At 44.0% G+C, this 15,068-nt stretch overlaps 1 protein-coding gene across 1 annotated transcript in view; it reads left to right on the top strand.

The window, feature by feature from the left end:
- Positions 1 to 15,068, top strand: part of PLXNC1 (plexin C1) — a 181,695-nt gene that overhangs the window by 7,332 nt on the left and 159,295 nt on the right. The window contains exon 2 of the mRNA XM_073620173.1: positions 7,183 to 7,317. Within this exon, the coding sequence (XP_073476274.1) occupies positions 7,183 to 7,317 (135 nt within the window). The remainder of the gene's footprint in view (positions 1 to 7,182; positions 7,318 to 15,068) is intronic.

Raw genomic sequence — 15,068 nt, 5'->3', positions numbered from 1 at the left:
GCTGTGTGTAGGGCAGCCCATTCAGGTGGATGGACTGCCCTATGTGTGATGTGGGAAAATGCTCCAAAACACCCCCCCCCCCCCCACACACACACACACACACACACACTAAAATGCAGAGTTGTAAAAGGGGCTTGACAGCTGAGTGTTTCTGTCGCTCCCTCCTATGTACTTGTATAAAGATGGCCATACACTATGCAATCTGATTGTATATGATGTATTTAGTGAGAAGGGTGATCACTGATTGATTGCATTTCATTTAAAAAACGTGCACCTGGAAATGGGTAGATGATGCAGGGTGTGTGCTAATATGGTCAGCTGGTCAACTCCTTCCTGGGTCATGACCTAAACTCTGATCAGGAAGTAAGGCAGCGGCAAAGTATACGTTTGGAAACATGGATGAGGAGAAGTCAAGTAAGTGTCTGTAGATTTAATAGAAAGCTTTGATACAAACAAACAAAGGTGAACTTATCCTTTAATTTCACCTTTTTTACCTGTTTTAAGTCCCTGTATTACTCCCATTGTAGTTTTGCCAGTCTCCCTGCAAAGGTCAATTTTTATTTCTACTGGAGTTCAGCTTTAACCGCTTCAGCCCCGGAAGATTTTACCCCCTTCCTGACCAGAGCACTTTTTGAGATTCGGCACTGCGTTGCTTTAACTGACAATTGCGCAGTCGTGCGACAGTGCACCCAAACAAAATTGACGCCCTCTTTTTCCCACAAATAGAGCTTTCTTTTGGTGTTATTTGATCGCCTCTGCGGTTTTTATTTTTCGCGCTATAAACAAAAAAAAGCGACAATTTTGAAAAAAAAACAAATTTTTTTACTTTTTCCTATAAATATCCCCCCAAAATATATAAAATAACAATTTTTTTCCTCAGTTTAGGCCGATATGAATTCTTCTACCTATTTTTGGTAAAAAAAAAAAATCGCAATAAGCGTATATTGATTGGTTTGCGCAAAAGTTATAGCGTCTACAAAATAGGGGATAGTTTTATGGCTTTTTTATTATTATTATTATTTTTTTTTTACTAGTAATGGCGGCGATCTGCGATTTTTATCGGGACTGCGACATTATAGAGGACACGTCAGACAATTTTGACACAATTTTGGGACCATTGGCATTTTTACAGTGATCAGTGCTTTGTAAATGCATTGATTACTGTAAAAATGTTACTGGCAGTGAAGGGGTTAACACTAGAGTGCAATCAAGGGGTTAACTGTGTTCCCTAGTGTGTGTTCTAACTGAAGGGGGGAGGGGACTGTGCGGGGGAGATGACAGATCGCTGTTCATACTCTGTATGAACAGACGATCTGTCTGTTATCCCCTCAGAGAACCGGAAACTGTGTGTTTACACACGCAGATCCCGGTTCTCGATGTGCCCCGAGCGATCGCGGGAGCCCGGCAGTGAGCGCGACCGCCGGGCATTCGCATTGGCTCCGTGGGTGAGCAGGGGGCGCGCACGCGCACCTTAGTGGGCGAATATGTTACCCACGTAACATGACGGCGATTCGCGTGGCTGAGCCATGTTGTCGGAGTGCAACTGCGGCGGGTGGTCGGCAAGCGGTTAAAGTGTGTGTGTATGTCCAAAACATTTTGTTTGTTTTGGAAATAGTAGGAAAGGGTTAAAACCCTTGGAAGTTTAACCCCTTGTTCACACCAGTGTGACTTGCAATTTGAAAAATCCTGCATTATTTTTGTCGATTTCAGGTGCGAATTGCATAGACATCTGTGCATGAAGTCGCACAGATGTCAGCTAAGTCATCCCTGAAGTTGCACTGACATGCGGCTTTGAAGTCGCACTATTTCAAAGTCGGATTCAGGGGCTAAGTGGGAGAAATTGTCCTCTTAGCCAGCTGTCCACCAAACAAGTGTCCCTATGAAAAGATTTCCCCTTACCTGTTCTGGGGATAGCTTTAAAATATTTGTTTTCTTTCAGCACTAAAAATAAAGTGGTCATTCTAATGTTACGTACCTGGTTTGAAGAGCATTATATGATAAGGAAGACCCCTCTTACATTTTTGACTCAGGGCTCCTGATAGAGTAAACAGGAGGTGCAGGAGTGCAGGGTGGCACGAGTGCCTGTAGGCCTTGCTAGCATAATGGTCGGTATCCATGCCAGGCAAAAGAAGGCATCAGTGGCCCTTAATGCAGCAGGTGAGAGGTTACCAGCTGATGAGCAGTTGGCAGAAGCAGGTTGGTATTGGTGACAGCAAACAGGCGAGGCATAGACTGATGGCAGGCAGGAATTGGACGGGCACAGATGAGTGATGGGCAGATGCTAACAGCAGCAGGAGTGATAGCAGGGTCAGACAAGCCGGGTCACAGGCAGACAAATCGGGTATAGATGCATAGGCAGTGGCATAGTCAGGGTGCATGCCAGAGTTGGTAGCAGATCAGCGGAACAGCAGTAATAGGAGCACACAGTAGCGGAGGTCAGGAGACAAGCCGAAGTCAGTGCAGGCAGAGTTAAAGGAGAAGTCAGGGCAGGTAAGGTCAGTAACTGGAATCAAATGCAGAATCACAGGGTCTAAGAACACAAGAAACACTGTAAACAAGACAGCACTGAACCTGAATACTGGCCCAGTTTAAATAGCCCATTTGGCACCATCATCTGTCATGGAAAGAGCGTGAGCATGCTGATGCGCATGGGTATGCATGCGCAAATAAGCACGCATGCGAGCATGAGCACAGTTACATATTTTAAGTGTATGTGAACAGCCATTAACTAATCTGCGGAGAGGCACGGGAATCCACCCAAAGGAGCCATCTTGTCTGCTGGCATGCTCTTCCTGACATCTGGCAGTAAAAACGTGTCTGAGGGTACAACCCTTCCTCACTCTATTCAAAATGAAATGAAAAGGTTTTGCCTAATTGTACACTTCATTCTAATTTTCTCCTGTTTTTTCCTTGCTGTCAATGCATGCCACTCTAGGCAGTTATGAAAACAGTTGAAATATGAACAGTGTAAATTTGCTGTTCCCTCAAAATAACTCAACACACAGCCATTAATGTCTAAACCCCTGGCAACAAAAGTGAGTACACCCCTAAGGGAAAATGTCCAAATTTGGCCCAAAGTGTCAATATTTTGTGTGGCCACCATTATCTCACTTTTGTGAGATACTGTATTTTATATAGGTGCATTGCACACAGAGTGATATATTTCAAGCATTTCTTTCTTTTAATTTTGATGATTACAGCTTATAGCTAGTGAAAACCCAAAATTCAGTATAAAGCTGTTCAGCAGAGAAAAGCATGAAGTGCTCTAGAATGTCCTGCTAGAGGGCTGCGCTGACTTTGGACTTGATAAAACACAGTGGACCAATACCAGCAGATGACATGTCTCCCCAAATCATCACTGACTGTGGAAACTTCACACTGGACCTAATGCAACTTGGATTCTGTGCCTCTCCACTCTTCCTTCAGACTCTGGGACCTTGATTTCCAAATGAAATGCAATTTTTTTCACAGTCAGTGATGATTTGGAGAGCCATGTCATCTTCTGATGTTGGTGCACTGTGTTTTATCAAGTCCAAAGTCAGTGCAGCCCTCTACCAGGAAATTCTAGAGCACATCATGCTTCCCTCTGCTGGCCAGCTTTGTGGAGTTGCTAATTTCCTTTTCCAGCAGGACTTGGCACCTGCCTACACTGCCAAAATTTACCAATGCTCGGTTTAATGATCATGGTATCACTGTGCTTGATTAGCCAGCAAAGGGACATCTATTAGCAAAGTATCTAGGGATAGGACACACCCTGACACGCCCCTTAAAGGAGAATTGTACAAAAAAATGATTGGTTAAACCCAAAAGTGCTTTTTTTTAGCATTACTATTCCTCTATATTGGCTTTAGGAATTTACAAATGCAGCCATTGAGAAATTGGATGAAAGGTTTAGCACTGTAAAACACTTTTTGATAGATAAATAGTGCATATTATATATAACTATATAGATCAAACCAATATGAGGGACAAATGAGGAGAAAAGAGGGACAGAGGGACTTTGTTCCAAATCAGGGACAGTGCCTCCAAATCAGGGACATTTGGGAACTATGGTAGTATCATTTGGCTGTATGATCTGGCTGTTTCAGTTTTATCCTTCAGGGTGGAAGTGGGACTGTGGGAGAAGTCTGTTGTTTCCACATACTTGGTTTACAAGCCTTTGTGGCATTTAGGCCTGAATTTAGGCCTGGTAAAGACTTTAAAGACTTGCAATAATGTTTTTGAGAAAGAGGTGTTAGGTTTAGCAAGACCGCAGCAGGGTTAACAAAGAGGGAAATATTGTAAGTTTTATTATATGTAGAACCTGCTCCCAGAACAGGAGGATGGAAGGGTAATCCCAGAACACATGTGATAGTGTATCCTTTGGGACATGGGAATAGTTTAAAAAGAGTGACTGGGGTCCTGTACCAATGCAATGTGAGCTTATACTTAAGCTGAAATGACAGTTTAAGAAAGAGCTGTTGTTGATAGAGGAACGGTTTGGGCAGGGATAGGAGAAAATGAGTGCCTTGTTGGATTCTCCACATTCCCAAATGCAGAGTCATGGGATCTGAGTGTACATCTTTAATGTTCTTCCATTTATCAGAGCTCGGGAGTTTAGAGGTTTGAAGGAGCCTGCAAGCAGCCCAGGATTTTAACACTCTATCTGTGAATCCTGGGGTAAAAGCTGGGTGACCAATTATAGTTGTTATGGGGGATGGGAAACTCTGGAGGTCCAGTAGTTTGTAATAATGGTCCATTTCACCCAAGTTGGGCCAATCAATGGGCGAGAACAAAAGTCATGGGATGACTTTGTTCCTGACCAGGGAATTCCAGTCAGGGGAGATGGAAAAGAATCTTGTTCCAGGGACATCCTACTGCTCAAGAGGAATTTGAGGCAGAAAATAAATCTTTTGTGGGTACTGCTTCGGCAAAGTTAACATTTCTGAATGTTCCTACAGAATAGCAAATATTGATATTAGCATCTTGTAATCCAATGCCAAGTAGAAGGGAGGGTTTGTACTCTAAGTCAATCAGCTTCTGCTGTGTGCATATGTACAGTATCTAGGTGCTGGGCTACAGCAATATGGAGAAGGAGATATTGCCTTTTTATTCTTCTCTCCCTCTACTGAGATAGTGATGGTATGCGGCACCATTCCCCACTGGCCAGCAGGGGAAGTGCTAAAGCCAAGCAAGACCATGAACTTCTATGCAGAGCGCTGAGAATCCTGGGAGTTGATGTTTGAGACATTAGCTATTTAATAGGACCAATTGATTCCCTACACTACAGATTCCAAAAGGCACTGTCCAGTAGGAGGAGTGAAAGATGATTGTTATTAAACTTCCCTGGAAAGTTCCTCCTTTTGGCAACGAGGGAGCTAGAGAGAGAGCACCTCTGTCTGAATACTCACCTGTCTGTGGGAGGACATACCAGTGGAGATCCAAGCCTGAGACTGGGAGTGATGACAACCAGGGGCAGCGTAGCACCGTCCACATCACTGCACCTGCACCACTGCTGCAGGGAGACTGGAGAGTCCACTCACCCTCTGCTTCCCACCGCTGATCAACAGAGGCCTTTGGGGAAAGCCTACTACTTATACTGCTAGCAGGGACTGAGCCACTGAGAGCAGGACAGTAAGTGTACCCAATCCATATTGCACCCTATACGGCACTTATTCCAAACCTAGACTGCGCCTATACTAACCCTATGCACCAAAGGGCTCTAATACTATGCTCTTAAAGGGCTCTAGAGTTAGCTGGAAGAAGAACAAAGGACTGCCCCTCCGGTAGTAATTATACTGCAAATCCCCTTTGTTCCCCTGCCCCCTCCACTATCATCCTCATTTTCTTTTGGACAGGTCATAACCAGGCGGTCTAGGACTAGCATCGCTGCCATAAATGCGCACTGGCAGTATAGTTAAAGCACTCGGTAGATTAAACTTTACTACTGCTCACTGCTGCACTTGAGGTTCATATGGCCCATAACGCATGTGCTACCTGTGGACAGTGCCACCCATGCCGCCAATGCCATAATGTATAGATGCTGCTGCAGTAGTAGTAGATCTTGAATCCCCCCCCCAAGCAAGCACACACCTGTGTTAGCTGGGCCCCAGGAGTCACTTCCTCCCTGATCCTGCTTCTGCCTGGACTGGAGTGTGAGTGTCCACAAACTATTTCAGTCAGATGCCAGCTACTTCTTTTTTTTTCTTCTCCCGCTGGCGCCGCCACTCGCCTCACTGCTTCTTCTCTCAGGCCGAGTGAGGAACAGAGCAGAGGGGGAGGAATCACTCCGCGGTGCCAGGGAAGGCACTATAGAGGACGCGCTGGCCGGGACTTGAGCTAGTATGAGGAGCGGGCACTGAAGAGACATTCTGACATTCTTCCGCACCCGAAATAAGAAAAGTAGTCCCTCCCCCTGCCGCCTCCTACATAAACACATTGAGCTATCGGAATAAAAAAAAAACGTTAAAAAGTATGTAGGGGGGTTGGTGGGGACGATGTTTGGTCGTGGTTGCTGGAGAATTTTTAAAATTTTTTTACATGAATTAATTCTCTGTTCAGGTTGCCCGGGCCCCCCTGCTGGTCGGGCCTGGTACAACAGGGCCAGTTGTACTGGCTTATCAGCGGCCCTGAGCTGCTCCAAAGGGGTAATGCTACAATCTGAACTAATAAAGAATTTGATTGCACATTTATATAAAATCATGTCATGTTCACAATTTTGTGAACATATAACAATTATAAATATCTAAAGATATGGAGTTTGCCTTTTCATTGTTTTCACAATTTGGTTACAATGGCCTTAAATCAGTAATTTAGGCTATATGATTGCTATTAGTTAGCATACATGTTGAAGAATTTGTGGTGTGCAAGTCATATGGTATTTCAAAGAACTGAAACTTCCCCCTATCCATCTATATGTGAAAGCATCCGCTGTCACATCCTGTATCGAAAGTAACAACAGAAGAAGGTCATAAACTATATCATCCCATAACTAATGCAATGGCAGAAACATTTGTTTGTATTAAAGAGAAGTGAAATTAAATAATCATATGCTTATTTTGCATCATAGCAGATTTGAATCTTTATTATGATATATCTTATGCATAAAAAACTAAAGACTAAAAAACACAGTCTGTTTTTACTTTTGGTATGTTGATATTTTGCATATTTCTGATTTATTTTTCTGTAATTTGTTGATTTTAGGAAAATTATGATAATCCTTTGCCAATACATTCTAAACCAACAATTAGCCATGGAGACTTGACTGCAGTATATGTAATGGAAGTGCAGAAGACATTGGTTCTGTTTCTTGGAACTGGAAATGGCCAGTTGCTTAAGGTGAATCATAGAAGTTCACAGTTACTATAAATATGACATTAAAGTTTATCTAAAGCCAATGCTTTTTTTTTTTTCCAAGGAATTGTAAAAGTGCTAAAAGTGTTTAAATTTCTTAATAAAACCATTCTGTTTTCGTTACATACCTTATTTTAGACCTAGTGACATTGACACTGGAACTCTGTGCTATCTCGATAGGGATGTATACAGCTTCCTGAAAACATCTCAGCACCCTGTCTCAGTATTTCTTTCAAGCACCTTCAGCCCTGATAGAAACAATGGGCTGGCTATTGGTAGTGGTTATGCAAATATTGAAATGCCTTGATGGGTGGATGTCAGTCTGGAGAACTGTGCATTCCTAGGCAGGCTGCCTTTTCATGCAGACTGCCCTAAATAAAGTCCAAATGTGATGCTTAGCCTCTATGATTGAGAGAACAAATCCAAAGAATAAAAGAGGTGAAGCAGGGCCTGGAAAGGAAAGGACTACATGTGACAGTTGCAACTGTCAACCACATTTTTAAGCCCTCAAATGGCTGGTATCACAGTTGCTCACATGCACAGCATTATGGCAACTGCAGACCAAAGAGAGGTTAAGATGGCCCTATCCCTGGCTGTAAATGATAGGAGGATCTAGTTCTGCTTTAATAATTTACAAAAAGTCCTATTTCCGTATTGCCATTGGGGGAACAAAAACACGGGCATATATATCATAGGGGAAACTAAAACAGAGGCACACATAACACTGTGCTTCAGTTTCTGGTTTTCCAGTGGCAAAGCACCAGTAGGCTACAGTGCAGCACCTGCAAACTAAGTCTGCCCTTCACCATGCACACTGCTCTCGTTGTAACCCTGCTGCCCTCCTTACCACATCTCCCTTACACAAATCCCTCCCAAAATGAGGCCTGACCCGCATGTTCATCTCCTCACACACTTCTCTTCCTCTGCCCACTGCAGTGCTAGGGCCTGGCCCACTCATAACTAGCAAGGTTATGGCAGCTCTTCCATGGACTACTGCCAGTCCCTCAACATACACACATGGTGTAGCGTGCACTAGTTTTGGGCTCACCTTCTGCTGCTCAGAACCAGGACCTTTACTGCAGCACATCCTGTGGATCCCCCTCCTCCTAGTACACAGGGAGCAGCTGAGGTCCCTGGCTCTGAAAGTGGACAGTGAGCCTAGGACCAGGACTCTTCACCCCCCCACCCCCAATCTGGCACTGCTCAGAGCCTACCCGTCTGACACAGCGCTGCAGATAGAGACACTCCTCTCTGCCCTGTGCAGTTAAAGTGTTTGTTAGCAGTTCTCTGTGCTAGATGCTGTTGCAGTTGAGTTGCAGTTCAATTAGTAAAATAAGTATTTGATCCTCTACCAAGCAACAATAATTCTGGCTCCCACAGACTGGCTACAGTATGTGCTCATGTGTTAGTCCTGTCAATTTAAGAGGGTACTCCTAACATAGTTACAAAGTAGGTAAGGTTGAATAAAGACAACAGTCCATTCAGTTCAACCTGTGTAGGTGTTCGTGAGTCAATAATCATTTCCCATATCCCTGTATATTGTGTTCTTTAAAGAGGAACTTCAGTAATTTTTTCAACTTTCCATCTATTAAATCTTCTGCCCTTGTTGTTTTATCATGCGTAGCTTTCTCTCTCACAGCTCACAGCTCTCGTGAGAATTTGCCAGGAAGGGAGGGGGGATGAGTCATAAGAGGGTCAATTAGAGCTGCAGAGCTGGAGGTGTGCCTCTGTGTGTCTGTGTAAATCCAGGAAGCTTCAGCTGCCCACAGTTAAAGCGGAGTTCCGCCTGCAAAAAAAAATTAAAAGTCAGCAGCTACAAATACTGCAGCTGCTGACTTTTAAAATAAGGACACTTACCTGTTCAGTGCGCCCGCGATGTCCTCACCTGAAGCCCTCAGCCCCAGGTGGAGGCGCCGGCATTTTAAGTAAGGGAATCACAGCCTGTTTCCTACTGCACATGCGAAAGTCGCGCTGCGCGTTGTGAATGGTCCCTGCTGTCTTCTGGGACCTATGTGTCTCCCAGAAGACAGTGGGGGTGTGGATATGGCGTAGTTCGCAGCGGATTCTGCGGCGCTCTTTTGCGGGGAGCAAATACCTGCATTAGACAGGTATCTGCTCCCCCTGAAAGGTGCCAAATGTGACACCGGAGGGGGGGAGGAACCGGATCAGCAGAAGTTCCATTTCTGGGTGGAACTCCTCTTTAACCGCTTAACAACCGGCCCATAGCCAAATGACGGCTACAGGGCGGTTGTTTAACTCTGGGAGGACGTCCAGGGACGTCCTCCCAGAATTCTGCTCTCGCGCGCCCCCTAGGGCGCGCACTCGAGAGCATCCGTGACCGCCGGGTCCAGAGGACCCGGCGCATCACAGATCCCGGTAAATGGCCGCTGATCGCGGCCGTTTACCATGTGATCGCTCCGTCAAATGACGGAGCGATCACATGTAAACAAACCGGCGTCATCTGATGACGCCGGTTCCTCTCCTCCCCGCCTGTGTACCGATCGGTACGCTGTGAGCGGGGAGGGGGATGGGGATGGATGTCTGCAGCGTTGTGGGCTGCATGTGTAGTGCCCACAGCGCTGCACAGAGACATCCAGCCATCCATCCATCCATGCTCAGCCATCCCCACTACTATGCATGCCCTGCAATGCCCCACAGTACTCTGGTATGCCCCACAATACCCCTGCAATACTCTGCCATACCCTGCAATACCCCTGCAATACTCTGCCATACCCTGCAATACCCCTGCAATACTCTGCCATACCCTGCAATACCCTGCAATACTCTGCCATACCCTGCAATACCCCGCCATACTCCGCAATACTCTGCTATACCCTGCAATACCCCGCCATACTCCGCAATACTCTGCCATACCCTGCAATATCCCGCCATACTCCGCAATACCCCGCCATACTCCGCAATACTCTGTCATACCCTGGAATACCCCGCAATACTCTGCCATACCCTGGAATACCCCGCAATACTCTGTCATACCCTGGAATACCCCGCAATACTCTGCCATACCCTGGAATACCCCGCAATACTCTGTCATACCCTGGAATACCCCGCAATACTCTGCCGTACCCTGGAATACCCCGCAATACTCTGCCATACCCCGCAATACCCCGCAATACTCTGCCATACCCTGCAATACCCTGAAATACCCCGCAATACACTGCCATACCCTGCAATACCCCGCAATATCCCGCAATACTCTGCCATACCCCGCGATACCCAGCCATACTCAGTGATACCCAGCCATACTCTGCAATACTCAGTGATACCCAGCCATACTCTGCAATACTCAGTGATACCCAGCCATACTCTGCAATACTCAGTGATACCCAGCCATACTCTGCAAAACTCAGTGATACCCAGCCATACTCTGCAATACTCAGTGATACCCAGCCATACTCTGCCATACCCAGCCATGCTCTGCAATACCCCGCAAAAATCTGCAATACTCTGCCATAACCTGCAATACTCTGCAATACCCCGCAATACCCAGTCATACTCTGCAATACTCGGTGATACCCAGTCATACTCTGCCATACCCAGTCATACTCGGCGATACCCAGTCATACTCGGCGATACACTGCAATACCCAGCCATGCTCAGCCATACCCGGCCATGCTCAGCCATGCTCAGCCATACTCTGCCATACCCAGTCATACTCGGCGATACTCTGCAATACCCAGCCATGCTCAGCCATACTCGGCCATGCTCAGCCATACTCGGCCATGCTCAGCCATACCCAGCCATGCTCAGCCATACTCTGCCTCTGTATGTGGCCAGGCTGTGGAAGTCTCACACATGGGGTATCGCCGTACTCAGGAGGAGTAGGAGAATCTATTTTGGGGTGTCATTTTTGGTATGTACATGCTATGTGTTATAAATATTGTATAAATGGACAACTTTGTGTTAAAAAAAAAAAGCGTTTTAACCACTTCTGGCCTTCCGTCATACGACGTCCTTGACTTTGTGCGGGGATATCTGAATGATGGGTGCAGCTACAGGCATCATTCAGATATCATCTTTTTCAGCCGGCGATTCCCTACACCATAAGAACAATCATAGCGGCTGTTACACTGCTTGATCGTTCTTACGGGAGGCGAGAGGGGACGTCCCCCCCTCCCGCCGCCCTCCGGTGCTTCTACCGACTCACCGCTACGATCGATGCCAGGATCTTTTTTTTTTTTTTTTTTTTTAATTTCAGGCACAGCCTAGAGGTGAGATGTGGGGTCTTATTGACCCCATATCTCACTGTAAAGAGGACCTGTCATGCCATATTCCTATTACAAGGGATGTTTACATTCCTTGTAATAGGAATAAAAGTGATCAAAAAATTTTTTTTTGGGAAAAAAGTGTCAAACTAAAATAAATAAAGTAAAATGAACAATAAAAAAAAAAAAAAAAATTTTTTAAAGCGCCCCTGTCCGTGTGCTCGCATGCAGAAGCGAACGCATACGTAAGTCCCGCCCACATATGAAAACGGTGTTCAAACCACACATGTGAGGTATCGCTGCGATCGGTAGAGCGAGAGCAATAATTTTGGCCCTAGACCTCCTCTGTAACTCAAAATTTGTAACCAGTAAAAAATTTTAAAGCGTCGCCTATGGGGATTTTTAAGTGGCGAAGTTTGGCGTCATTCCACAAGCGTGTGCAATTTTGAAAGGTGACATGTTAGGTATCTATTTACTCGGCGTAACTTCATCTTTCATATTATGCAAAAACATTGGGCTAACCTTACTGTTTTGTTTTTTTTTAAAGCAAAAAACATTTTTTTTTCCAAAAAAAACGCGTTCGAAAAATTGCTGCGCAAATATCGTGCGAGATAAAAAGTTGCAATGACCGCTATTGTATTCTCTAGGGTCTTTGCTAAAAAAACATATATAATGTTTTGGGGTTCTATGTAATTTTCTAGCAAATAAATGATGATTTTTACATGTAGGAGAGAAATGTCAGAATTGGCCTGGGTGATCCAGAACGCCTGAAGGTGCTCCCCTGCATGTTGGGCCTCTGTATGTGGCCACGCTGTGTAAAAGTCTCACACATGTGGTATCGCCATACTCAGGAGTAATAGCAGAATGTATTTTTGGGTGTAATTTGTGGTATGCATATGCTGTGTGTGAGAAATAACCTGCTAATATGACAATTTTGTGAAAAAAAAAAAAAAAAAAACAAAAACTTGATTTTGCAAAGAATTGTGGGAAAAAATGACAACTTCAAAAAACTCACCATGCATCTTTCTAAATACCTTGGAATGTCTTCTTTCCAAAAAGGGGTAATTTGGGGGGTATTTGTACTTTTCTGGCATGTTAGGGTCTCAAGAAATGAGATAGGCCGTCAGTACTTCAGGTGTGATCAATTTTCAGATATTGGCACCATAGCTTGTGGACGCTATAACTTTCACAAAGACCAAATAATATACACTAATTTGGGTTATTTTTACCAAAGATATGTAGCGGTATAAATTTTGGCCAAAATATATGAAGAAAAATTACTAATTTTCAAAATTTTATAACAGAAACGAAGAAAAATTAATTTTTTTACAGATTTTTCGGTCTTTTTTCTTTTATAGCGCAAAAAATAAAGAACCCAGCGGTGATTAAATACCACCAAAAGAAAGCTCTATTTGTGTGAAAAAAAGGACAAAAAATTCATATAGATACAGTGTTGCATGACTGAGTAATTGTCATTCAAAATGTGAGAGCACCAAAAGCTGAAAATTGGTCTGGTTATTAAGGGGGTTTAAGTGCCCAGTGGTCAAGTGGTTAAAATGGGTGCAGCCAGACTTAGTGGAGGGAGATTTCTGCAGCATATTTGGCAAGTACAGAATCACAGTATATATAAAATTAATATGCAAAGTGGTTGGAGGGAAGCTTCAGAATGGCAAAGATGTTTTTATTACAAACTATGTGAGCAGACTGCAGTTCCTCTTTAAGATGCATGTCCAAGAGTCTTTTAGTTCCACATTCTTACCGCCCTTACAGTGAAAACCCCCTGCGCAGCTTAAGGTTAAACCGCTTCTCCTCCAATCTCATAGTGTGGCCCCGTGTCCTCTCGCACCCCCTTAGATTGAATAGTTTATTTTCTATGCTGGGATCACCATTGAGATATTTGTAAATTGCTATCATGTCCCCTCTCAAGCGTCTTTTCTCCATAAATTTAGTGCTTGTAGTCACTCCTCGTATTTTAGGTCCTCTAGTCCCCTTATTAATTTAATTGCCCTTCTTTGGACTCTCTCCAGCTCCAGCACATCCCTTCTAAGGACTGGTGACCAGAACTGGAAGGAATACTCCAGCTGTGGCCAGACCAGAGTTTTATAAAGTGGCGGGATTATAGTTTTATCTCTGGAGTATATCCCCTTTTTTATGCATGTTGATATTCTGCCAGCTTTGGTAGCTGCAGCCTGACATTGCATGCTAATGTACAGTCTATCTTCCCTCTAGGACCCCCAGATCTTTTTCAGTTCTTGACTCCCCCAGAGGTTTCCCTCTCGTGAGTAGTTTGCGTTTATGTTCTTAGCCCCCAAGTGCATTATTTTACATTTCACCACAATAAACCTCATTTGCCATGTAGTTGCCCACCCCATTATTTTGTTCAGGTCTTTCTGTAAAATTTCCATATCCAGCTGTGAAGTTATTGCCTTGCTTATTTTTGTATCGTCTGCAAAAACTGAGATTGAGCTATGTATCCCATCCTCTGTGTAATTTTTTAATAAATTAAACAGAATCAGTCCCAAGACAGAACCTTGTGGTATCCCACTTACCACTTCAGACCAGTCTGAGTACACAGTATTTATCACTACCCTTTGGACATGCCCCTGTAACCAGTTTTCTATCCAAGAGCAAACCTTAATGTAGATTAAGCGTTTTGCTATTGCAAAATCCAGATACACCCCATCCACAGGTCTCCCCCTATCTAGATGGCAGCTCAATTGCTCGTAGAATGTTAACAGATTGGTCTGGCAAGAACGACCCTTCGTAAACCTTCAACAACTTGTTATGTGTATAAAAGACACCTGTCCACAGAAACTCTTTCTTCCATTCAAGCCTCACCATCATGGACAGTACCAAACACACTCCTATTCAACACAGTGAATACATCTTCACTCCTACCCACCTACACACCCCTCCCCTGTCAAAGCACCTGTCACCAGAACAAGTGACCCCATTTAAAGATTTTTCCTCTATTCCTGTTCCAGTGGCAATTAAAAATGTTGTATTTTTCCTCATTTTAATCCTAGTGAAAATGGGACTACGTCACTAGGACAAATAGAGTGGGATAATTTCCCCAGCAGGAGCATAGTTAGCAATAAAAACCTGACAGATCTTTTAACCTTTACACACTTCATCCATATTAAAAAAAATACTTTAGTTACTCTTTAAAAATAGTAGATATTCATAAATGTCCGTGGATAATTTTTTTTTACCTATGCACTGTATAATTCTTTTCACAGCCAGTTATGAATAGTACATCCAGTGGTTGGTAATCCATTATCCATATACAACTGTACAAAATAAATGCTTCTGAAAGCTATGCTTCAACGTACACACCACACATCATACACCATACTTGACACAAAACATACCAGTGTATATATTTGCCAGCACACCTCGGATCATCAAATGTCATCTGAAAGTTTTATTGATGAATGATTACATCACAGTGGACAAAGTGCAATGTATTGGAGCCGCACAGGATGGATCCTTTAGACAGGCATGTGATGACAT

Source organism: Aquarana catesbeiana, linkage group LG03, assembly GCF_042186555.1.
Source record: "Aquarana catesbeiana isolate 2022-GZ linkage group LG03, ASM4218655v1, whole genome shotgun sequence".
Lineage (NCBI taxonomy): Eukaryota > Metazoa > Chordata > Amphibia > Anura > Ranidae > Aquarana > Aquarana catesbeiana.
The sequence above is the reverse complement of the archived record's forward strand: the minus strand, read 5'-3'. Positions and strand labels throughout refer to the sequence as shown.